The 23,509-nt window shown below is 47.8% G+C and overlaps 1 protein-coding gene across 29 annotated transcripts in view; it reads right to left on the bottom strand.

Annotated features, from left to right (window-relative positions):
- The window catches only part of MAMU-AG (major histocompatibility complex, class I, AG), a 180,421-nt gene that overhangs the window by 67,031 nt on the left and 89,881 nt on the right, over positions 1-23,509 (bottom strand). For 7 of the 29 annotated variants that reach the window (XR_013415974.1, XR_013415980.1, XR_013415978.1 and 4 more), the window contains one exon: positions 11,477-11,896. The exons of 1 other annotated variant lie outside the window; for it this stretch is intronic. Coding sequence is in view for 15 of the 28 variants with exons in the window: in XM_077998236.1 (XP_077854362.1) it covers positions 11,765-11,896 (132 nt within the window). In the remaining 13 variants the exon portion in view is untranslated. Of the gene's footprint in view, positions 1-11,476; positions 11,897-12,063; positions 12,148-12,248; positions 12,304-12,712; positions 12,848-12,931; positions 13,226-13,821; positions 14,098-14,336; positions 14,835-23,509 lie in introns of those variants that run through there. 21 more of the 29 variants (XR_013415993.1, XR_013415994.1, XR_013415985.1 and 18 more) reach the window with 21 other exon arrangements.

Genomic DNA, 23,509 nt, shown 5'->3' with positions numbered 1-23,509 from the left:
TTGCCCTAACTTTACAGAAAGATGATGAACAATTACAATTAGTAAACTAAACAGGCTTTTTTTGGCAGGGGATCACAGGTACTATATGTTTTTCTCCTTCCTTTAAGGTACATTCTCCTAAAAAGTTTTGTCTAGGAGTAAGTGTCATCACTTTGCTGTTTTCCTCCTCATTGATCACTTGTTCCTCCCTGCATTTCAGTATTGTTGCTAGAATGGAGGATTTTGTCCGTGATTCACAGATGTATCAAAGAGGCCCTAGGAATAGAGAGCTTCTCCTGAGGTCACACAGCACCTGAGTGGAGGAGCAATGACAGGCACACGACTCTCCAGGTCCCTAGTCCAGTTTTCTGGGTTCTATGAGAATTGTAGCCCTCGGTTTCTGTTACATGTGGTTCTCTTTTGAGCCAGAGAAAGAGAACGTATAGTGAGAAGAAAGTGCCAGAGCCCCAAGTCCTGGCTTAGATTTACTGGGCTGGGGCATGGAGAGAGAGAGGCTGCCACTGATTCTCTTAACTCCAGCTTCTATTATCAGTCACTCAGCCGAAAGCAGGAAGGTTTATCTTCTGCACTTGGCCCATCAGAACCAAGATGACAGAAAGCCCCACTTTCTACCATGGAAAAGACAAGGGCCCTCCCACACCTTGAATCATGACCCAGGTTTCTAACTACATATGCTTTTCTGCACATGTAACTATTTCTGTTCTCATCAAGCCCCAGTTCTCACAGTGCAAATACAGGAACTATGGAGCCTGATGCTCTAATGGAAGCTCTGAGTTGAGATATTATTTTACACTTAGGTGCCTCTGAATCATTGCAGAGTTTTGCCTGACTCCACTCTGGCCCCATTTCGATCAAGGTCTATATGCTCTGGGACCTCTCCAGGTTCTTATCAGAAGTGATTAAAAAAAAAAAAAAGGTCATATCCAGCTCCTGGGGTCCCTGACAGCAGTGAGAGATAGCTCCTAATTGGGGAGAGCCTTGGGGTGACCAAGGACTCATAGCCTTCATTACTGCTGGACCACATGGCTCCAGCCTCCTGACCACAATGGATCAGTGGTCCTAGATTCACTTCTGATATTTAAAGTCTGTTGTTCTTCAGCCTCCACAAATGCTCTTTGGTTGAGATGAAGGGAAAGGACACAGAGACCCAAACGCTGTGACTGCCTGGAGCTCTGTCCAAGGTACCTCCCAGTGTTCTCTTACTTACGTTGGCCATGTCCCCATGAATTTAGTAAAATAGAAAAATGGCCAAATGGCCATGTTGTCCCTCAGTGGAAGTGAGGGGAGACCACTGGGCAGAGCTCCATGGAAGGGTGGCTGGTGTCCTCTACACCCTTTACCTACACCTGTTGGGGTTTTTCTAGCATGAAATGTCCCAGAGGCAGCCAAACCTGAAGCTTGGCTCCTCCAAGGAATGAGTGTGAGTATCATAGCCCTGGCCAATGAGCACTGAATTCTAGAGAGACCAAGAGACCTTCTAAGTATTGGGACACTTTAGTTCTGAATCCCAGAAGCTGCCTTCTTGCCCGGGAGGCAGGTGTCACTGCATCTGGTCCACAGAAGCAGCCCCACAGCTCAAGGTGCTCTTCTGGATTTCTGCCTCTTCCTGGTTCCTGAACTGGCAAATCTTCACTGCTTTGCTGGCCCATCTATAAATTCAAGCAGACTTTTCAAATATGTATTTTCCTCCCACTTTTCCAGTGGTACTCAATGGGAGAGCTGGTCCAAATGACCTAATCAGCTATTGCTGGAAACCAAAGTTCACTGTACAATTCTATATGTTAATGTCATATGCCAAGAGAGAAAGTGCATAGATACCAGTAGTAGCCATTTAAGCACTGTAATAATATCCATCTTTATTCCATCAGTATAATATATATATATATAAATCTTAACATAAGAAAATAATCTCTATGTGTAATATGTAACTATGGCTCTGATAGACAAACCAGGATGCACAGTATGAAGACACTTCTCATCACCTTCACTTGTGAGCCAAATAGTGTGAAATGAGAAGCAGAGGTTTGAAATGTGTTGCAAAACTCTCTCAAAGAAAGTAGAGTGATATTCCCATGACCCAATCAAACCAATCTCCTCACAAATGACATTGGACTTACAATGTGTGGGATGTGCCTTTATTAAAATGAAGTTAATCCTAAGTATGTGGTCTTTCAAACATGAACTGTACTGTCACTGGCTCACTAGCTGTCGATCCACCAACAATTGCTCCATTTAATAAAAGGAAGATCCCACCACGGGCCAGCATTTCCCAGGTGGAGGTCTCTTGCAGACATAATCTTCCAACAGAGAATTTCCCTGGGAACCCAGAGGGAAAAGAAGAGGCTCTGGCAAAAAGGACTAAATACATAGCAACAGTGATAATATCATACACTGTCATGGTGCTATGTGTTAGTCTGTGTCCTCAGCACTTTAAAAATACGAATTCATGTAATTCTCACATCTATATGGGGTGCTTTCCGTTTTCAGGTGATACAATAGGAATGAAGGTCGCCACGGTGGAGCTGGGTTTGCATGCAGACAATCCTGACCCGGGGTCATGCTCACATCTCTGCATTATCCAGAATGTGCGGGTGGGTGGAGAGTCCAGCTCAGGGAGACAGATTGGAGAGACAGAAGAATGAGAAGAGAGGGCAGAGTGGATCACTCTGATGGTTCTGGGGCTCCCCTTCCAGGAGAGAAGAAGACAAAAATTATGTCACCATCAAGGAAGATATCCAAAGTCTCTGACTTAAACCTGAGTATCTCCAGCTCTGGGACAGGTGGCAGGGCAGGCAAGACAAACTAAGCCAAGGACCCAGCTCTGAAGAGTTTCCTCTCATGAGAATTCTGCAGGAGTTTCCCGGACCTCATGGCCACCTCTCATACTTTGCTCTTGTTTTTCCCCCAGGACTGATGTGGGCGTTGTATCTGGTTTCCACTGGGGTCTAGAGAAGTCATCAGAGTGAGTGGAGAATGGGCTTCATAAAGTGGGAGATCTCCATGATTCTCCCTGGACTCCAAGATACCCAGAGAAGCCGGATGCCGCGTGCCGGAACCCCCCACCCCTGCTCCTCTGTGGGCCCTGACCTTGGGGAGACCTGAGCTGGTGAGGAGAGGATCAGGATGAACTGGGGCTGAGGAGGCAGGAGGGAAAGGGCAACCTTCAGGGCTCAACAGCTCCCCCCGTGGCGCCTTCGCCCAGAGCTGGGGTCTGCAGACTCCTCAGGTCATTTCTCCAGGCGCCGATGCTCCACGCCACCCTCCCCTGGTCCCCGTTCCTTTGTCCCCTCCCTAGCTCCTCCCACACAGTAAGAAGCTCGTAGGTGAGCGGCTCCAGGGCCGGGGTGGGACGTGGGAGGGAGCCCGGGAGGCTGGGTCCTTGCGGGGAGGCAGAGCGAGCGCGTCCCGGAGACTGGGCGGATGGGGAACCCAGGGGAGTGGGCCAGGGTCCCAGGCTCCCTGCGCCTCTCCCGCCCACAATGTGCCCGTTCCCAGGGTCCAGGCCCGCATTCCTGGGTACTTGGAGGCCACCGGACTCCACCTCCACCGCGCGAGCCCTGGAATCCTCAGTGGTGCCTTTGTGGGCCACACGCGGTTTCTGCGCTTCCACAGCCGCAACGAGGATCAGAGCGTGAAGCCGCGGGCGCCGCGGGTGCAGAAGATGGAATAGGACTGTGGGCGCCCTGAGGAAAGTTTTCGATGACCGCAGGGAATGTGTTACTGAGGGTTCCTGGGCCGGCACCACCCACCAGGGCCAGCCGGTGAGTGACGTCAGGCTCGGGGCACAGGTGTCCCCCCAACCCCAGAGGGAGGGGCCGAGGCGTCAGCTGACCCCTCACAGGTGGGGGAGCACTGGGGAAATTTTGCTCCAGGTTTCGCCTTAAATCTGGTTGGTGACTGACTTCTGCTGTGACTAATCACAGAGGGAGGGAGGATCTGAGGTGCGCTGGGCGAAGCGGGGTTTCTAGCCCTGCTTTGGGCTGACCCCTGGACAGGTTCAGGGCCCTGCACCTGCAGTTACTGCTTGGCTGCATGGTGGCACCATTTGAGAACTTCCTTAGGGGACACTTTCAGCCCCCTGCGACGGGGAATAATGTCCCTGAACCAGACGTAAAGACCTGGACAGCGGCGCGATCTGCGGCTCAGAGGATCAAGTGCACCTGGGAGAGGTTCTGGATCACGGAGACTGCAAGGGAACCCGTAATGTGTCACTACCCTAGGCGCAGAAACCCGCAGCATGGCAAGGAGACGATGCTGCTGGAAGGTACTGTAGTCCTCGGGGCCGCACGTCAGGACCTCCTGAAGCTGGAATTATGTTACCTGGAGGGGTCCCTATAAGAGGGAAGGAGGCCCTTATCATGCCGCTTCCTCCTCCTCCTCAGCATTTCTATTGTGGATCTGGGGATTCTGCCCAGGCTCCTAAGGCTGTCCTGAGGGTGGGTGGGTAGAAGGGACAGGGAGGAGGAGTGCAGGGAGGTAACTAGGAAAGGACAGCAGTTCCCCTTGTCAACAGTGATGTGTTTGTCAGTAGTGGTATACTGCACCAAGGGATCTGTCTCTTCCCTAGTCTTCTGTGCCCAACAATTAGAGATTACCTTTAACACAACCAGAAGATAAAATACCAGGAAACTGAATCAGCAGAGACACAGTGCGTGAAAGTACCACAAACGACTGCTATTTTCTAACATCACAATGTAACAGATAGTATTAAAAGGTTGCAAAACCTGAGTGCAAATTAGAAAAAAAATCATAGACATTTTAAAACTGAAAAAGAATATCACCAACGTTAGAAGCATAATAGTAGCTTCACAGACAATGAGACACATGTGTAGAGAGAGAGAGCACTAGAGATTAGGTAAACTGTTTATCCTGAATCCACTTTTAACTTTGAAAATTTCTGCTGGACCTCTGGCAAGGAGGCTGAGAGCTGGGATTCTCATTAAATTTTTTCCACCTCTGAGACTCTCCTCAGAGCAGCCATCAGCACTTGTGACCCATCACTCAGGACCTAATGGGAAGGTCACCTTGAGGTGCCAGGCCTAGGGATTCTACCCAGGAAAGATCACGCTGATTTGACTGTGGGAGGGCAGACCACACTCAGGACGTATAGCATGGGGACCCCGGGCCTCAGGGGAATGGGACCTTCTAGAAGTGGGTGGCTGTGCTGGTGGCTTCTGGGGAGGAGCAGGAATCGCTGTGCTGTGTGCTGCATAAGGGGCTGTTCAGGCCTCTTATACTGAGATGAGTACAAATGGGTATAAGATGGAAACCCCTTCACAGAACTGGCAAGCAGGAGCTGTTCTGGACCCTGTGACAGGGTCAGAGTTTTGACCTGCAGGTGGAGACCCCTCTCATTCCCTTCTCAGAACCCCCTTCCCAGCTCATCCTAACCATCATGGAAACCATTTCTGACTTAGAGCTACTTCCTGTTCTAGTCCTTGGAACTGTGATGTGCAAGAAGTTCTCAGGTATGGGAGGCACTAGAATGATGGTTTTGCCCCATCTCATGTGTAGGGATCCCACTGCTATTGGGGGATTTGCCCAGTCACTTCTTCCTGTTCCTGGTGGGGCTGGAGATAGTGAACCCAGTCAAGCCACAAACTCTGAGAGGGAACCAGGCAAACAGGCAGACTGACAAGGAGGGCACTGCCTGTCAAGTGGCCAACGGCCCCGATCAGAAGAGGTGAAGGGTGAGAGAGGAGGCTGCTGGGAACCAGAAGCTTGGCAGCCAGGAAGACTGGGAAAGTTCAGGCTGACATTAGAGGATGGAGGCTGGAGACTCTGGGAGTCAGCTGTGCTGTTTGCTCTGAGCCCCAGGGTGCAGGGGAGGGTCCTTTACACCAGGGAGCTTCAGGCCTCATGACTGTTTCAGGGCTCTGTACTCCCCTGATCCTCCATGAGAAATTTAAAGAGTGAGATAAGGGATCCAGGGCCCCAGGAATTGGAATTACTTTTACCAAAGAGATCATCCTTCCATTTCATTTATTATAAGATATGAAATATTAAATCAAACTAATACAGGATTAATGTGAAGCTAGCAGGTGTTTTGTCGATGGATTCCCCTGGTTGTTTCGTTGGAGGAAGAAATGGGTCTGGCCCCATTCACAGATAAGAACAGCAGGGTAGCCATACACATAGGACCTCAATACTGGGTGCCCCAACCCTGCAGGAAAGACCCTCCCTGCAAACAGATGTCCAGGAGGGTGACTGCAGGGTCCCATGCTGGCTCTTTCTCTTCTCCTGCGTTTGGGATTACCTTCCTAATCTCAGCTAAGTAGCAATGTTAACCAGGTATTCAACGCCCTCAAGGCCCCCTCTGCACCATGACACCTAACAGGGTCTTCTGTCCTCAAAAGAACTTCAGGAGGGGTCTATACTATAAAGAGCAGCATGGAAGGGGCAGCAGGAACAGTCCTGTTCCTCACCTATCCCATGGTCCTACCTCAAATACAGTCTCCTTCTGCAGGCTCTGCTGGGTGTTTTTATTGTCATTCTTGAGGTGGTGACAGGATCCTGGACACTGATGTGGTGCTCACATCTTGCTGAAATATGATCTCTCAGACCTGATGCCAACAGCAGTTGAGGGCAGGGAGCAGCCTTGGGCTATAGGGGATCTTTGGATTTGAAGGTAGGGAATGGTGATGGGCTGCCCTAGTGCTCAGGGTGTCAAGGCTGAGAGTGGCTGAGCTGAATCTGGTCATTAACATGTTCTCCACAGTTGAAAGCCGCCTTGTACAGACCAGCAAGAAACAGATTGTTCTCAGTTCCCCGTGTCTCTGTGTACACCCTGCCTTCTCTTCCCCGAGCTGCGCAGCTGATGAGCTCTGTCTCCTCCCAAGCATAGCACAGGGAGGATGGCGGGAGTAAGGCCCGTGCCCCTGATGCCTCAGAACCCCTTCCACATAATCCCAATATCCAGGCCTGGGATCTCTCCCAGGACCATCATTTCTTTTCTTGGAATGAAAGGGTTACAGGGTCTCCCTCCCAGATATCCACTGTGACTCACTCACCCTAAATAGATGTGTTGTTCTACAGCTATCTTCTGCATATCATTGATGGAAGATGTGATAAAACATTATAAGCCATTAATAAAACATGGAGGTTAGGATCTCTTTTTGGATTCTGAGGATCTGCTGTGCTGGGGAGAGAAGGGCAGGTGGAGGGCAGGTGCTGAGTGGTGTGCAGCCTTGCTCTGTGCTCAGTAAAGCTCCTGCTGTGGTCATTTCTTGTGTATTTGTCTGGATCCCTCCATGTGCTGGGATTTGTGCCTGGTCTTTAGGGGCGGGTGCTGCTCCAGGTCGGAGGCCTCACACATCTCCAGGCTGAGCCTTTCTCCAAGTCCATGGAGGTCAAGGGCTGAGAATGGCTAGTCCCACTCCTGCCTTGAGTTTCACTTTATTTGGCATATTTTTATATGTTGATCTGATCCTTCTCATAAGGGATGTATATAAGCATTATTTCATAAGAGAGCCACTCTCATCCCGCCGTGGCCATGCTCTGTCCCTGACACTAGCATCCTGTGTGCTTTGTTGTTGCTGTCCCCTAAAGACCCGGGACAGCCTCTGCACGTGGGGCTTCTCAGATGACACAGATTGATCTTTCCCACCTTTGCCTTCTTTCCTGCTCCATTTCCAAAATGCTTCTATTGCTTCCCTTTCATTGTAGTAAGTCAAAATTTTGAATTAAGGCCTGGGCACACTCGCTCACGCCTATAGTCCTAGTACTTTGGAAGGCTGAGGCAAGGGGATTGCTTGAGTCCAGTAGTTGAAGACCAGCCTGGGCAACATAGCAAGATCCAGTCTCTACCAAAACAAACTGAATTAACATTGTGAATAGATGTGTTATTCCATAAATAAATTCTTGTCACTTCTTTTGTGGGAACACCCCGTGGTCGGGGTCTGGCAGGAAAGAGATGAGGCAGAAGGAAGACACATATTACAGAGGTGCTGGCAGGGCTAAGAAAGCCACAAGGGGGCGCTGAAGCTCCCTGGGATGATCTGTAGCAGGAAACTGCAACTCTGAGCTTGAAAGAGCAAGGAAGGGAGCAATTTCCAGAACTCAGGCCAACCTGCAGCTTTCAGTAGGGATAGTCCCGCATCCCTGGGGCTGTAGGTAGAGGCCTGAAGTGATTACAGAACCACAGCTGCCCAGAGGGAGTGAGGGAATGAAAACCCTGAGTTACTTCTCCTCCCACACCCCCATCCCCTGGAGGTGTCTGTTATCATCCAAACCCAAGCAGAAGCCAGATGCCAAAGGAGCATAGGCCGTGCCCTTTGTCATGGTTGCCTCCCAGTGCAGGGGACGGGATGGAATAGAGTGGACGATGGCTCTGTGAGGAGATGGAAGCTGAGAATAATGCACTCACCTACAATGTTCACATTCTTCACAGAATTTACTTAAATATATGAGTGTTTGCTTTAATCCAAAAGTATGGCTTTAAAAAGCAACATTTCACATATAAATGCTTAGCAGGTAGTAACATTGAAAAGTACCAACTCTCCTTCCCTTTCTCCACATGGGACTGTGTAAGTCATAAATTAATAACTTGAATTACTTGGGTACAAGCCATAAAAGCAGAGTCGGGCTCACATAAGTAAAAGGAAGTTGTTGGGCCACCGTGGGTGAGGTTCACAGAATCACAGATGCTTCTAAAGTACCAGGACAGCACCAAGCAGCAGGCAGCAAGCCCTGACCAGTCTCACTGGCCTCACCTGTGGAGTGGGAGAATTGTCACTGTTTCCTGGTATCTTGTCATTGCTGAGCTTTAAATTCTGGAATAGTTTACTTAAATGGCTTAGTTTGAATCTCATAAATTTCTTATTTGCTCATGATTTAATTTCAGGGATAGAGTCAATATTTGAATTTGACTCTACCTCTGAAAATGATTTCAATTTGAAATTGAATCTAAATTCCATTTCAAGGAGAGAGTCAATAGGGATAGAGTCAATGTTTTCCCTTAATGGGAGCTCCTTTTCTCCGTTTATCTTGTTAAAGTAGGGGGAAGAGGAAGAGTCTTTCAAGTTCCCATGAGAGCAATCTAATTGCCCTCATCTATTTTCCTTTACTTTCCAGAAAAGAATCAAATTCCTTTCCACCCAAAATATGACAGCACCTGTGGTCCAGGGCTGGAGACCATAGTGGATGCCCAGCAGCCAACTTCCTAGGATTATGGCGTCCCCAGCAGGCCTGGAGATGAAAAGAGAAACTAGGCTCCAAAGGGGACACCAGTGCTATGTTGGGGAGAGAGGAGCACACCATGGCACCCCACTCTGAAGAATGGGAGTGAGAAGAGAGGACAGGTGAACCCGACACAGCTCCAGTGAGATGGGAGGGGGGAATGCCCAGGAAGGAGAACAGCCATGGGGCAGCCCAGCCAAAGCCACCAGACATCATTACATGTCTGGGGCCTTCTCAGGTCGACGTGGATTTTACCGCTCCACACACTCTTGTGTTAAGGGCTAACTGTCAGTAGATCAGTGAGAGAGCAACTTTGATACAGAGGAAACCATGGCCTGAAATGGGTCAGCCCGGAAGAATTTAGTAGTAGGTTCTATGCTTCCCTCCAGAGCCTCATGGACGTAGGCAACTTTTTTTTTTTCCAACCACACACCCTAGGTAATGAAGAAAGCTCTCTGAACTGTGTCCTTGCTGGGCACACAGACACCTGCCACATGCACATGGTATAGGAGTCATGGCTGAGGCAGAGTGAGACTCCTATCTGAGGCCAGGAAAAGCTAATGACCCCACATTTGGTTCAGTCCTTGCGGGGTCCTGACTGGGGTGTGTGCCGCTGTGTTCCCACAGATGCTTTGTTAGCCCTTTGGCTCTAAGATAAACAGGCAGATGTTATATTGAAGCCTTTGTTTCTCTTACACGGAGGCAACACTACTGCAGCAGAGCAAACCTTATTGTATCAGTGCATCAACCCCAAGTTCACGTTCATTACAGTAGGAAAAACTAACACGCAGTGAATTCTGCCTCCACAAGGAACAAAGACCTTGATCAGGCAACAGTGACCAGGATGGCCTCATATCCATGTCTTCTTGCAACTCAAGCTTTGCCTGGTCACCACCTCCTTGCCCCGACTCCTTGAACTTCAGCCCTCCAAGGACAGCCAGACATATGAAGGAAGTGCCAGGCACAGATGGCAGGCTGCATAATTGCTGGCCCCTGAGCACCTGGAGAGGTTCTCAGGTCCTGGCTGGCATGGAGTTGCTACTTCCATATTGGAGAAGGTCCGTGAGTCGGGCCAGACCCCAAGTCACACTCTGAGATGACCTTAGTGATCGACCTGCAGGTATTTCTACAGATTTCTTCTCAGGACAATTACTTTTTTTAGACAAGTTTCTCTTCCTTCTCAGGGTTCAGCCATGACTGTTGGTGACCAAACAAACATTCACAAATGGCAGTGATCTCTTCAATGCCAGCTTATGAATCCACACCTCACCACCTCCAGAGGTGGGAAAAGGCACCTCAATCCATGATCCAATAGTTCTTCCTGCCCTTAACCTCCTCACACACATTTGGACACTCGGAGAGTGTGGAGGGCACCCAGGGTGCATGCTGGCAGTGGAGGCCTTGGGAAAACTGGCCAGGAAGCCAAGGAATGCACCTCAGGTGACTAAATTTTTTTATACTTCTGCACTTGCTGGAGAATGACTCCAAAATGTTTTTAAAGACAAATTCTTTGACTACCAACCTATTCAGCTGAGCCATGGACACGGAGCAGGTGAACACTGCCTTTACCTATGACATGCCTGAAGATTCTGAGACCTACTTGCATCAGGTGAGCTCCACATGCAGAGGGACCCCCACTCTCCCACCTCCTTACTTTCTGTATCTTTTCACACTTTACATCCTCACCCCTCCCTCTGGGATGGGATGCACACTGCAGCACACAACCATATTTTTCTCTTCAAGAACAATAATCCTAGCCTTATGGGTACAATTTTCCAACCACATATGAATCTAAATTAGACTCTGCTTTATACATCCATGAGTTTGGATTGGAGCCAGCGCTGGGATTACTACAACTCAGGGCAGGAAGATGAGTGGGACAGCAGAAGAGGAGCTCCAACAGAAACTTACCTGTGATGAGAAACTAGGGGACCCATCCTCTCTGCAAATTTCAGAATCCGGTTCCTTTAAAACGATTGGAGACAAGATGGAAAATACAATCCAGGAAAGAGCCCTGGGAGGAGGGCAAGATCTGGACAGGTCTGAAAATTTATCTCTTGATAACACAAGGAGATTTGTATGCAGGGACTGCCCTAGGTGACATCCAACTCCCTGTGATCACAGGTCTTGGTGGGACAAGGTTCTACTGAAAGGCCAAGGACAATAAAGGAGCAAAGATGACTCAGCCAAGCAGTGACCACATAAAGCCCGTGGTGGCCGGAACACAAACTGGGCACAGCCCCATCTACTCTCCTCCCCTGCAACAAATCAGCATAAGAAACACGTCGACTCTGGAAGGTTCTCAGGTCTTCCATTTATTTTCTCTCTCAAATTTCCGGAATCTTCTCCTTTAATTAACTCATTAACCTCTCATGGCAAGAATTTGAAAAAGTAAATTTATACTCAGGTTCTAATTGTAATAGGGAAGGAAGAAGATACAGCTCAGTGCACCATGAAGTTGAGACAGAGATAGAGACATCCCAGCCCCACCTCCCTGGAACAGGAAAGATAAATGGGGAGGGAACACAGGTCAGCGTGGGGAAGAGGGTCATGGTGGACACGGGGATGGGGTGTTCTCCCCACCTCCTCACATTATGCCTACAGGAACACAGACACATTCAGGTGCCTTTGCAGAAAGAAAGTCAGGGTTCTTCAAGTCACAAAGAGAAGGCGTGAACAAATCTTGCCTCGCAGTCCCACACAAGGCAGCTGTCTCACACTATAGAAAAAATATTCATGAAAAAATTCACATCCGTCACAGTGAGGAGTGACACTTTAAACAGCCCATCACATGCTCAGTACATCCAAGTCAAACAAACCCCACAGCACAGCTGCGTCCACTGTTCCCCCAACACCCCCCACACATCAGGCCCCCCAGGGTCTCACCTTTAAAGCCATGAGAGACACATCAGAGCCCTGGGCACTGTCACTGCCTGGAGTAGAACAAGAACAGGACCTGGTCAGATCCCTCTGGAGATGTGGCTAGAGGAGGAACTGTGGGGTTAGTGAGCTCCCCCATGGGCTCCCAACCACAATATCCCAAGGATCTCAGGGATCAGCCTCCTTCATACTTACTTGCAGCCTGAGAGTAGCTCCCGCCTTATCTATCTATGGGAAGAAAATGTCCTGTGAGATATCAGAAAGGAGTCAGGGCCATAAGGTCCTAGAGGAATCTCCTAGTCTTGGACCCCAGAGAAGTTTCCAGAAATGTGTGATTGCAGACCCAGGGCAGGATCAGGAAACATGAAGAAAGTAGGTGTGGGTCCTGGACCAATTGCCCTCCTGAGGTCTGTCCTCAGCAGGGACCTTCCCTTGTGACTTGTGACTGCTGGGATCAGGTCCCATCACCACCATAATCAAGGTGATCTATCTGTCCTTCATTGTAACAGGTGCTTTACAAAAGAGTAGGTGCTGGCACACAGGGCCCAGGCTGGGTCAGCCCATGAGTGTGGATGGTGCTTCCCAGTAACCAGACAGTGTACACTTCTACCTGGGGTTTGAAGCCCTCAGTGAGACAAGAAATCCCAGACCCCACTCCTCACCCCTTCCTCACCTGAGCTCTTCCTCCTCCACATCACAGCAGCGACCACAGCTCCAGTGACCACAGTTCCAAGGAGAACCAGGCCAGCAATGATGCCTACGATGAGGATGGTAGACTGGGAAGACGGCTCTGGGAAAAGAGGGGAAGGTGAGGGGTCCCGACCCTGCTAAAGGTCTCCAGAAAGGCTTCGGCTTTCCCTAAGAGACATGACACCCCCATCTCCCTCTTTACCCCATCTCAAGGTGAGGGGCTCGGGCAGACCCTCATGCTGCACATGACAGGTGTATCTCTGCTCCTCTCCAGAAGGCACCACCACAGCCGCCCACTTTTGGAAGGTTCCATCCCCTGTAGGCCTGCTCTCCACGAGCTCTGTATCCTGAGTTTGTTCCTCTCCATCCCGCTGCCAGGTCAGTGTGATCTCCGCAGGGTAGAAGCCCAGGGCCCAGCACCTCAGGGTGGCCTCGTAGTCAGAGACGGGGTGGTGGGTCACATGTGTCTTGGGGGGGTCTGATGGGAAGAGTCAGAAAATTCAGTCATTTTGCATCTGTCATGGGACACTCCACCAGCACGCATGTGACCATCTTGAGAATGGACAGGACACCTGGGGTGGGGAAGGGAGCCCAGAACCCAGACACCATCCTGGACACAGGCACCTGTGAGAATCTCCTATTCCGTGGAAAATTCTATTCCCTGAGGAGGGAACAGTGACTTCTGCTCCTGACCTGAGTGGAGGCTGAGGGACTCAGAGGAGCTGGACTCAGACCCCCACACACATTGAGTGTGAAGCAGAGAACAAGGCCTGAGAGGAAAAGTCACGGGGCCCAAGGCTGCTGCCGGTGTCAAAGGGAACCCTTGATCAGTATTCGAGGAATCGTCTTCCCTTCATTCCCTCAGAGATTTTATCCTTAATTGTGTCAGAGAGCAGGGTGGACCCTCAGAGTCACTCTCTGGTACAGGATCTGGAAACCCAGGAGGATTCCTCTCCCTCAGGACCAGAGGGAGGGCGATATTCTAGTGTTGATCCCATTTGTCTCCCCTCCTTGTGGGAGGCCACCCCGGGAGATCCACAGGAGATCAGGGAGGCGCCCCGTGGCCCCTGGTACCCGCGCGCTGCAGCGTCTCCTTCCCGTTCTCCAAGTATCTGCGGAGCCACTCCAGGCACTCGCCCTCCAGGTAGGTTCTGTGCTGCTCCGCCGCACGGGCCGCCTCCCACTTCCGCTGGGTGTTCTGAGCCGCCAAGTCCGCAGCGGTCCAGGAGCGCAGGTCCTCGTTCAGGACGATGTAATCCCTGCCGTCGTAGGCGAACTGTTCATACCCGCGGAGGAGGCGCCCGTCCGGCCCCAGGTCGCAGCCGTACATCTTCTGGAGTGTGTGAGACCCTGGCCCCGCCCCCGCGGTCAGCCCCGCCCACCGAGCCTCGCCCCGCCCCGACCAACCCACGGGGATTTTGGCCCAAACTAAAAAGGAAATCGGGTAAAGGCTCCTGGGGCTCTCCCGGGTCAAGGGTCCCCGGGTCCCGCGGCTTCGGGGTGGATCTGGGACCCAGAGACTCGGGGCCACCCGGGCCGTCCGTGGGGGATGGGGAGGGGTCGTGACCTGAGCCCCGAGCCGAGGTCACTCACCGGCCTCGCTCTGGTTGTAGTAGCGGAGCAGGGTCCGCAGGTTCCCTCGGTAGGTCTGTGTCGCGTTCTTCATGTTCTGTGTCTCCCGGTCCCAATACTCCGGCCCCTCCTGCTCCACCCACGGCGCCCGCGGCTCCATCCTCGGACTCTCGGCGTCGCTGTCGAACCGCACGAACTGCGTGTCGTCCACGTAGCCCACGGCGAAGAAGCGGGGCTCCCCGCGGCCGGGCCGGGACATGGAGGTGTAGAAATACCTCATGGAGTGCGAGCCTGGGGGCGAGGAGAGGCTGAGACCCGCCCGACCCTCCTCCCCGCGCGGCTCCCCGGTCCTGCGCCCCCGCCGGGCGGGCCCCTCGCTGCTCTCGGCAGAGGCCGTTTCCCTCGCGACCCCGCACTCACCGGCCCAGGTCCGGGTCAGGGCTAGGACCCCTGAGAGCACCAGGAGGAGGGTTCGGGGGGCCATGACCGCCATCCTTGGCGTCTGCGGAGAATCTGAGTCCTGGTGGGTGAGTGGGGACTTTAGAACCGGGACCGCGGCGACGCTGATTGGCGTCTCTAGAAACCCGACACCCAATGGGAGTGAGAACGGGGTCCGCGTGGTGAGTATTCCGGCAGAAGGACAGGACGCAGGTTGTCAGAAGAAGAGAAACTGCGGAGATGCGGAATCCCCAACGCTGGGACTCCCCAATCCATACACCGCCTTCGGGGCCTAAGACCCTGAGAGCCACACCTGGGGCCCTGGGACTTCGCCCTGACCCCGCTCCTCCTGTGCCAAGCGCTCTGTCTCAATGTCTCCCTGAGTCTTGGCCCAGGAGCTGTCTGAGAAACCAGGGAGAACCCCTGGGCATGGGCCCCGTCCCTCTCCCTTCACTTTTCATCCCGAAATCTCCCTCCCTGAACTGGACTCCCTGCCTCCCACTCCTTACCTGTCCCCTTGGACTCTTCTAGGAGAAAACTCACCCCACGGAGCTTGGTGCCAGAGAGTGAGCTTGCTCTGGGAATGAAGGTATAGAGATTTTTTTTTTTTTTTTTTTTTAATCTGGAAAAGTTGCGCCTGAGTGCATGAGACAGAATAGAGACCAGTTTGCTGTTTGTTTATTAAATACATTGGGTTGTAGAATCTTGGTAACCCCCGAATGATCAGGAATCTAATCGGCAAAAAATGTGACTTTGGCCCCTTGATTTATAAATGTGTCCAAAAGCGTTACAACAGGACTCAGAAAGCTCCTAAATTTCACTTTCGCAAACAATGTATCTGTGACTCCCGCTTGTCGTATTTTAAATGTACCATCATTCCATAGCTCTGAGTTTCTGTGTGAGTCCAGGATATTTCCTCAGTATAAACTAGCACACTGTGTTACTATATGTTGCAACCAGGAGACATATAGTTTGCAGACTATATGTCCGCAAACAGTACATGGTATTCACCTCACAGTTGCAACTGTTCAATGCAGTCACAATGCCCCTCACCAGTGCTCATGCACTGCCTGTTTTTAGGAAGTATCCATTTCTAAGTGTTGTGTATATTTTATAGGAACACTTAGTATTTTTAAAACCTGATTTACATAAAAGCAATTAGTTTTTAGGCAGACCCACATAAGGTAGTAAAGGCCAACTGCCAAGGACACGCTGCTAGGCTCTGTAGATGGATATATTAAAATCCATAAAACAATGTATTGAAACCTAAGAATTCTGCTGCTTTCGAATTCTTTCCTCTGGTCCTTTTCGTCAGCGCCTGCTTCTCCAGCCCTTCCTTCAGTCCCTCTCATCCTTCAGACCCTCCTCTCCCTTTAGTCCCCACTGCACTGTCACTTGTGAATTGTGACACTAGCACTGTCCCATGACCTGCTACGTGACTGTTGTCTTCACAGTGGTCCTGCTCCTGTCGGTCAGAGTGTGTCATTTCTCCACCTAAAACACTCTGGTGTCTCCACCTCGGTCTTGTGAAACTTCTGGAGTGTCAGGCAGGTGAGCATATGAAGGGATACCTGGTTCATCATAGGCACTAAATTAATTTTTATCGACTTAATGAATGAAATATGAGTGTATTAAATTGCATCCCAGATAATTATGAAGTGCAAAACACTGAAAAAGTTCAGAAAGATTTTATTTTATGTAACTAGTGTGCATATCAATTCATCAATTCATTCATGTACTACCACCCCTGGCAAAACAACACCCATTTATCTACTTCTAGTTCCTTGGTCAGAAATCTGGGCAAGATGTGGATAGAATCTCTGTTCTGGGCTTCCAAAAGCTGTGTTTTCATTTTGAATCCACCATCAGGTTTATAGAGACGTGGCAGAATGCAGTTTCTTACAGTTGTAAGACTAAAGTCCCTGTTCATTGCTGGTTGTCAATGTAGAGAACGTGAAGGGCTGCGCTCAATTCCTGGTGCTCACCAGCGTTCTTTCCTACACAGCTCCCCCCTTTTTTTTTTTTGGCAGAGTCTCGCTCTGTAGCCCAGGCTGGAGTGCAGTGGTGCAATCTCAGCTCACTGCAAGCTCCACCTCCCTGGTTCACGCCATTCTCCTGTCTCACCCTCCCAAGTAGCTGAGACTACAGGCGCCCGCCACTACGCTAGGCTAATTTTTTTTTTTTTTTTTTGTATTTTTAGTAGAGACAGGGTTTCACCGTGTTATTCAGGATGGTCTCGATCTCCTGACCTCTTGATCTGCCTGCCTCAGCCTCCCAAAGTACTGGGATTACAGGCGTGAACCTCCGCACCCGGCCCATAGCCTCTTCATTTTTAAAGCCCACAGTGGAGGAAACCCCTCATGCTGAATCCTTCTCACACTGTGTTTCTCTATGCTCAGGAAGAACCCAGTCCTTTCAAGGGCTCACCTGATTAGGACTGTCCAAGCAGGAGAAACCCAGCCTAAAGTCAACTAATTGAGGCGCTTAATTATATCTGCTAAATCCCTTCACAGCAGCACCTACATTAGAGTTGGTTGAATCACTGGGGGAAGGTGAATGACCAGGAGCTGGCTGTTGGGGCCATCATAGAATCAGCCCAGCAAGGGCTGGATCTTCCTTTTCTGTTTAATTGAGACACAGTAGGAAATTGAAGTTCAAGTAAAGTGATCATTGTGAACGATATTAAACTACATCCTCTTTGGCCATGGAAATTCTCCTTACCTTTTAAAACTAAATTACATGTTTAATATCTTATAATTACTTTAGGCCTTATGTGGTGGCTCACGCCTGCTATCCTAGCACTGTGGAAGGCAGAGGAAGGCAGATTTGTTGACTCCAGAAGTTCAAGATCAGCCTGGGCAAAACCCCCATCTCTACAAAATATTAGAAAATTAGTCAGGCATGGTGGTTCATGCCTGTAGTCCCAGCTACTCAGGAGGCTGAGATCAGAGGGTCCCTTGAGCCCAGGAGGTCGACACTGCGGTGCATGGTGATCATGCCACCGCACTCCAGCCTGGGTTACAGAGTGAGACCTTGTCTCGAAAATAATAATGATAATGATGATACATTTGGAGCAAATGCAATTTAACATGTAATAATACATCCTCTCTTGTGAAAATGTATTATTTATTTACGATTGAGTAACAAATTATGTAACACTTAGCTCAAAACAACAAATATTCATCATCTCCCACAGTTTCCAATGGTTAGGAATCCAGGAGAGGTTTCCCTGAGTGCTTCTGGCTCAGGACCTCTCACAAGATTGCAGTCCAGTTGTCAGTCAAGGGCTGCATCATCTGAGGACTTCACTGGGGCTGAGGATTCATAAGAAAGATGGATCAGTCACATGGCTGTTGGAAAAGGCCTAGTTCCTTGTTATCTAGTCCCAGAAGGCCTCAGTTCTCAGTCACATGGACCTTCCTGCAGGGCTGCTTATGGCACAGCAGCTGGCTTCCCCCAGAGCTCATGATCCCGGAGACAGAGAGAGAGAGAAGGTGGAAGCTGCAGTGAGTTTTATGTTCTACACCCAACGTCACAAACTGTTATGTCAGCATTATTCTATAAGTTAGAAGTTGTATTAGTCCATTCTCACACTGCTATAAAGAAATACCTGAGATTGGGTGATTTATAAAGGAAAGAGGTTTAACTGACTCACAGTTCTGCATTGCTGAGGAGCCTGCCCCAGGAAACTTAGAGTCATGGCAGAAGTGGAAGCAAACATGTCCTTCTTCACATGGTGGCAGGAGAGAGAAATGCAGAACGAAGCAGGAAAATGCCCCTTATAGAACCATCACATCTCATGAGAATTCCCTCAGTATCATGAGAACAGCATGGGGGAACTGTCCCCATGATCCAATCACCTCCCATGTGGTCCCTCCCCCAACAGGTAGGGATTACAATTCGAATGACAATTCAAGATGAGATTTGGGTGGGAGCACAGAGCCAGTCCATATCAGAAGTGCCTCATTAAGTCCAAGCCACACTCAAGAGGGGGAATTAAGCTGTACCTCTGGAAGGGAACAGTATCAAACGATTTGAATACATGTTAAAAGCAAAATTAAAACTATTTTTTCTGGTTTTTCAAAATCAAAGACTTCTATTATCTAATTATTTTTCATTAACTCTTTAAGCTTGTCTTTTAATTTAATTGTATTTTAAGTTCCAGGGTACCTGTGCAGGATGTGCAGGTTTGTTACATAGGTAAATGTGTGCCATGGTGGTTTGCTGCACCTATCAACTCATCACCTAGGCATTAACCCTGGCATGCATTAGCTGTTTTTGCTAATGATCCTCCCAACCACTGCCCTCTCCCAACAGGCCCCAGTGTGTGTTGTTCCTCTTGCTGTGTCCATGTGTTCTCATTGCTTAGTTCCCAATTATAAAAGAGAACATGTGTCGTTTGGTTTTCTGTTCCTGTGTGAGTTTCCTGAGGATAATGGCTTCCAGCTCATCCATATCCTTGAAAAGGACTTGACCTCATTCCTTTTTATGGCTGCATAATATTCCATGGTGTATATGTACCATATTTTCTTTATCCAGTCCATCATTGATGGGCATTTGGGTTGATTCCATGTCTTCACTGAAGACTATTCACTCTTCACTATTCCACTGTGAATAGTGCTGCAATGAGTGTAAACATGCATATATCTTTATAATAGAATGATTTATATTCCTTTGGGTATATATCCTGTACTGGGATTGCTGGGTCAAATGGTATTTCTGGTTCTAAATCTTTGAGGAATTGCCACACTCTCTTCCACAATGGATTAACCGGTTTATTTTCCTCTAACAGTGTAAAAGCATTCCTGTTCCTCCGCAACCTCACCAGCATCTGTTGTTTCTTGACTTTTTAATAATTGCCATTCTGGCTGGCATGAGATGGTATCTCATTTGTGGTTTTGATTTGCATTTCTGTAATGATCCGTGATATTGACCTTTTTTTCATATTTTTGTTGGGCACATGTGCATCTGCTTCTGAGAAGTGTCTATTCAGGTCCTTTGTCCACTTTTTAATGAAGTTGTTTTTTTTCGTGTAAATTTGCTTAAGTTCTTTGTAGATTCTGAATATGAGACCTTTGTCAGATGAGTAGATTGCACAAATTTTCTCCCATCCATAGAATGTCTGTTTGCTCTGATGATAGTTTTTTTTGCTGTGCAGAAGCTGTTTTGTTTAATTAGATCCCATTTGTCAAGTTTTGCTTTTGTGGCAGATGCTTTTGGCGATTTCATCATAAAATCTTTGCCCATCCCTATGTCCGGAATGGTATTGCCTAGATTTTCTTCCAGGGTTTTACTAGTTTTGGATTTTACGTTTAAGTCTTTAATCCATCTTGAGTTAACTTTTGTGTAAAATGTAAGGAGGGGGTCCAGTTTCAATTTTCTGCATATGGCTAGCCAGTTCTCCCAGCATCATTTATTAAATAGGGAATCCTTTCCCTGTTGCTTGTTTTTGTCAGGTTTGTTGAAGATCAAATGGTTGTAGATGTGCAGTCTCTTTTCTGAGTTCTCTATTCTGTCCCATTGGTTTATGTGCCTGTTTTTGTAGCCTTGTAGTATAGTTTTAAGTCGGGTAGCCTGATGCCTCCAGCTTTTTCTTTTTGCTTAGGATTCTTCTGGCTATACAAGCTCTTTTTGGATCCACATGAATTTTAAAATAGTTTGTTTCTAATTCCATGATAAGCTTCTCTTTTTAAATTCATGATTAAAAGTTTGAGACATCACAGAGCTTTGGGCGCTGAGGGAAACACAGTTGGAGACAGTGTAAGGAGATACAACAGGATCTCAGTTTTTCCTGCCAATACCATTGTTATTAAATAACAATGTTCTCTTCAATGAGTTAACACAGTTGAGAACATAGAGTAACTAGATCAAATAGTTCCAAGACTTCAGTCCCTTAAAACTAACACCTTGCAAATAAGTCTTCATTTTGTCTAAGATGTCTCAAAGTTACTGGAAATATGCCCCAAGCGCCAATTTTCTTATTGAAATATCATCTTCACTAAACATTTGCCTGCACTTAAAAAAACAAAACAAAACAAACAAACAAAAAAAAAACCTCTGCTCTATGGAGTAGCTGTTCTTTTGTTTCTTTACTTCTCTAATAAAGTTGCATTCAATAGAAAAAAATTGCCTAATCAAATCGCTTTTCACTTACAAAAACGTGAATCTCATACTTTATTCAGCCCATCTAGCTTAACACGATGCCAATAACTTTGGTTTGATGCCGTAGCCTGCAATGGTTAGCTCGAATTGAGAAACAAGTTTTTTTTCCCTCAAAAACTGGCTATTCGGTGGGCATTCTATAATAAACTTAACATCTTTTGTTGTGGTATTCAATGAGATGTGATAGAAGTGATTTGGACACCACTATGATTCCATATAGCACTCTATTATGTGCTTCCAATTTTTTTTTTCTTTTTAGCAGTCCTATTCTGTTTTCCATTCATATTTGCTATTCCATCACTGGGTATTCCTTCCTACTCTTTTCTTGTTTCATTTGTTTTGATGAATGATGTGCATTTCCAATTCCGTAAAAGTTTAATTCAGTTTCATGTGTGGTAAAATGTAACATCAGATCCTTTGCAAGGTGGAATTACCTTGCACAGCAAATTGAACATTGTATAATTGAAAACCTAGAGAGATGCCAGTGAGCCAAGGATCAAATGGCCTATTTGTAGCCAAGGCCATTTTCATGGCATCCTGGTCCTCTCTGTCACGTGGCTCCTTGCAGTTCTCTGTGGTTTTCTTCAAATGTAAGTAGTTCTTGTTAAGGACCCTTGTAGTGAACTTTGAAATTCTTTTCTCTTTCATTTCTATAAAAAACAGGTATATTTTAATTTGGAAAACTCTGTTTAGGAATTACAATCTAGTAACTAGCAGGGTGCCCAGCACTGGTATAAAACACAGAACCTGTAAAGCTCCCCTGGGCTGCTGCCCATTCACTTCCCCAGAAGGAGACTCCATCCTGAACCTGTGATTTTTATTCTTTTGTATTTCTTTAAAGATTTGTGCAATAAGTGTGTGTGTATATATATGTATGTGTGTATGTGTGTGTGTGTGTGTGTGTGTGTGTGTGTGTATGCCCAAGCCAAGTATCAGTTAGTTTTGCTGGTTTTTAAGCTTCCTGTAAAGCAAATTCCTACTGCATTTATTTTCCCATGATGCACATTACATATAGGAGTTATCTGTGGTGTGGGAGACTGTAATTCACTCATTTTTACTGCTGAAGGTTTACATTTTATGGTTATACCACAATTTCACTACTTTCCTATTGATGTATATGTGGCTGATTCCACTATTTGCCATATACATTAGTGTGCACGTCTCCTGTGCACATAGGTAAGAAAGCCCCCCAGAGTGGATGATTAGGAATGGGTTGGTTGGAAGATACGTTGTACGGACTTTAACCATACTAGATAATGATAATATGATTTCCAAAGTGATTGTGGCTACTTAAACTTTTACAATAAATGTGTAATACTTGATGAGGTGTTCTGAAAATACTGCGTCGAAGGAATTGAGTTAAAAGTCACTTTCTTGGCAGTAGAATTACAGCAGGCATTTTCATTCAGACTCTGTTAATAACTTCCTGTTGTTTACTTGTTTCTTATATACCGTGGCATTATACTTTTGGCATATAGATTCAGAAAATGTTTACTTATAGCACAATCACACCGGGTTATTTTATATTTAGGAAAATTTCATAAGAAAAAGGAAAAAAATGAAGAAGGGAGGGAAAGAAGGAGGAATGGAAGGAAAAGTGAAAGAAGAAAAGAAGGAAGGGGAAAGGGAAGGAAAGGGGAGTGAGAAGGAGGGAGGGTGAGATGTTGAATGGAAATAGAGAAGAAAAACAGGGAGGGAGGGACAGAAGGAAGGAGAAAGGGAAGGAGCAAAGGAGAAAAGAAACTAAAATAAAGAAAAGAATAGGTGATGAGAAACTAGAAATCCGATGTATGGCTAATATTATCAAAATGGGAGGAAATAAAATAGACGTAGTTAACCTCTATGGAATAATGGACATATAAGAGGGCTTCATGAGGTATCTGTTGCTGTGTAACCAACTACCCCCAAGTTTACTTAAAGCCATGAACATTGACAAACTCAAAAGCATAATACAAATACCAGCAAAATGGTGCCAATGCAGATAGAAGTAGTTGAGTAAGCAAAAGGATTTTACAAATTGGAATAAGTAAGAGTACACTGGTGTGCAGATGAAAATGATTTTGCAGTCCAGATACTCCAAAAAGCAAGTTCCATCATGGGATTAAAGTTACAGCATTTTATAGGGGACACACCTGTCAGAAGATATAGTGAGGGAGACAGGTTACCCTGAGAAAGGCAACAGACCAAGATGCGAGTGTGATCCCCCCGTGATGGACAGAAGGAGAGAAGGTCTCCTGGACATGTCCTAGACCACAGGCAATCTAAGGAGAGTTAAGCAAGGCCATAGAGGAGTCCTCAAGGTACAGTTGGTCATCAGAGGACTCCCCTGTCTCCCAGGAATGTCCTGCCTTAATGTCACTGATATGACCCGTCACTGGTTGGGAACAGCCCGTGGGAAGCAGGGCCTCAGCACCAATACTACTGAGGGTGTCAGAGCACAAGAGCAGGGCCTTGGGAGATGACCCAGGAGTGTGACTCAAACCTTCGCCCGGACCGGTCTGGGCCCTTTGAAATCAAGTCATCTCGGGCTGAATTGCTGGATGATTCTGCTCACACTTAAAATGAGGCAAGGGGAACCAGAAGGCCCCAG

Source organism: Macaca mulatta, chromosome 4 (assembly GCF_049350105.2).
Source record: "Macaca mulatta isolate MMU2019108-1 chromosome 4, T2T-MMU8v2.0, whole genome shotgun sequence".
Lineage (NCBI taxonomy): Eukaryota > Metazoa > Chordata > Mammalia > Primates > Cercopithecidae > Macaca > Macaca mulatta.
This window is presented reverse-complemented; position numbering and strand designations above follow the sequence as displayed.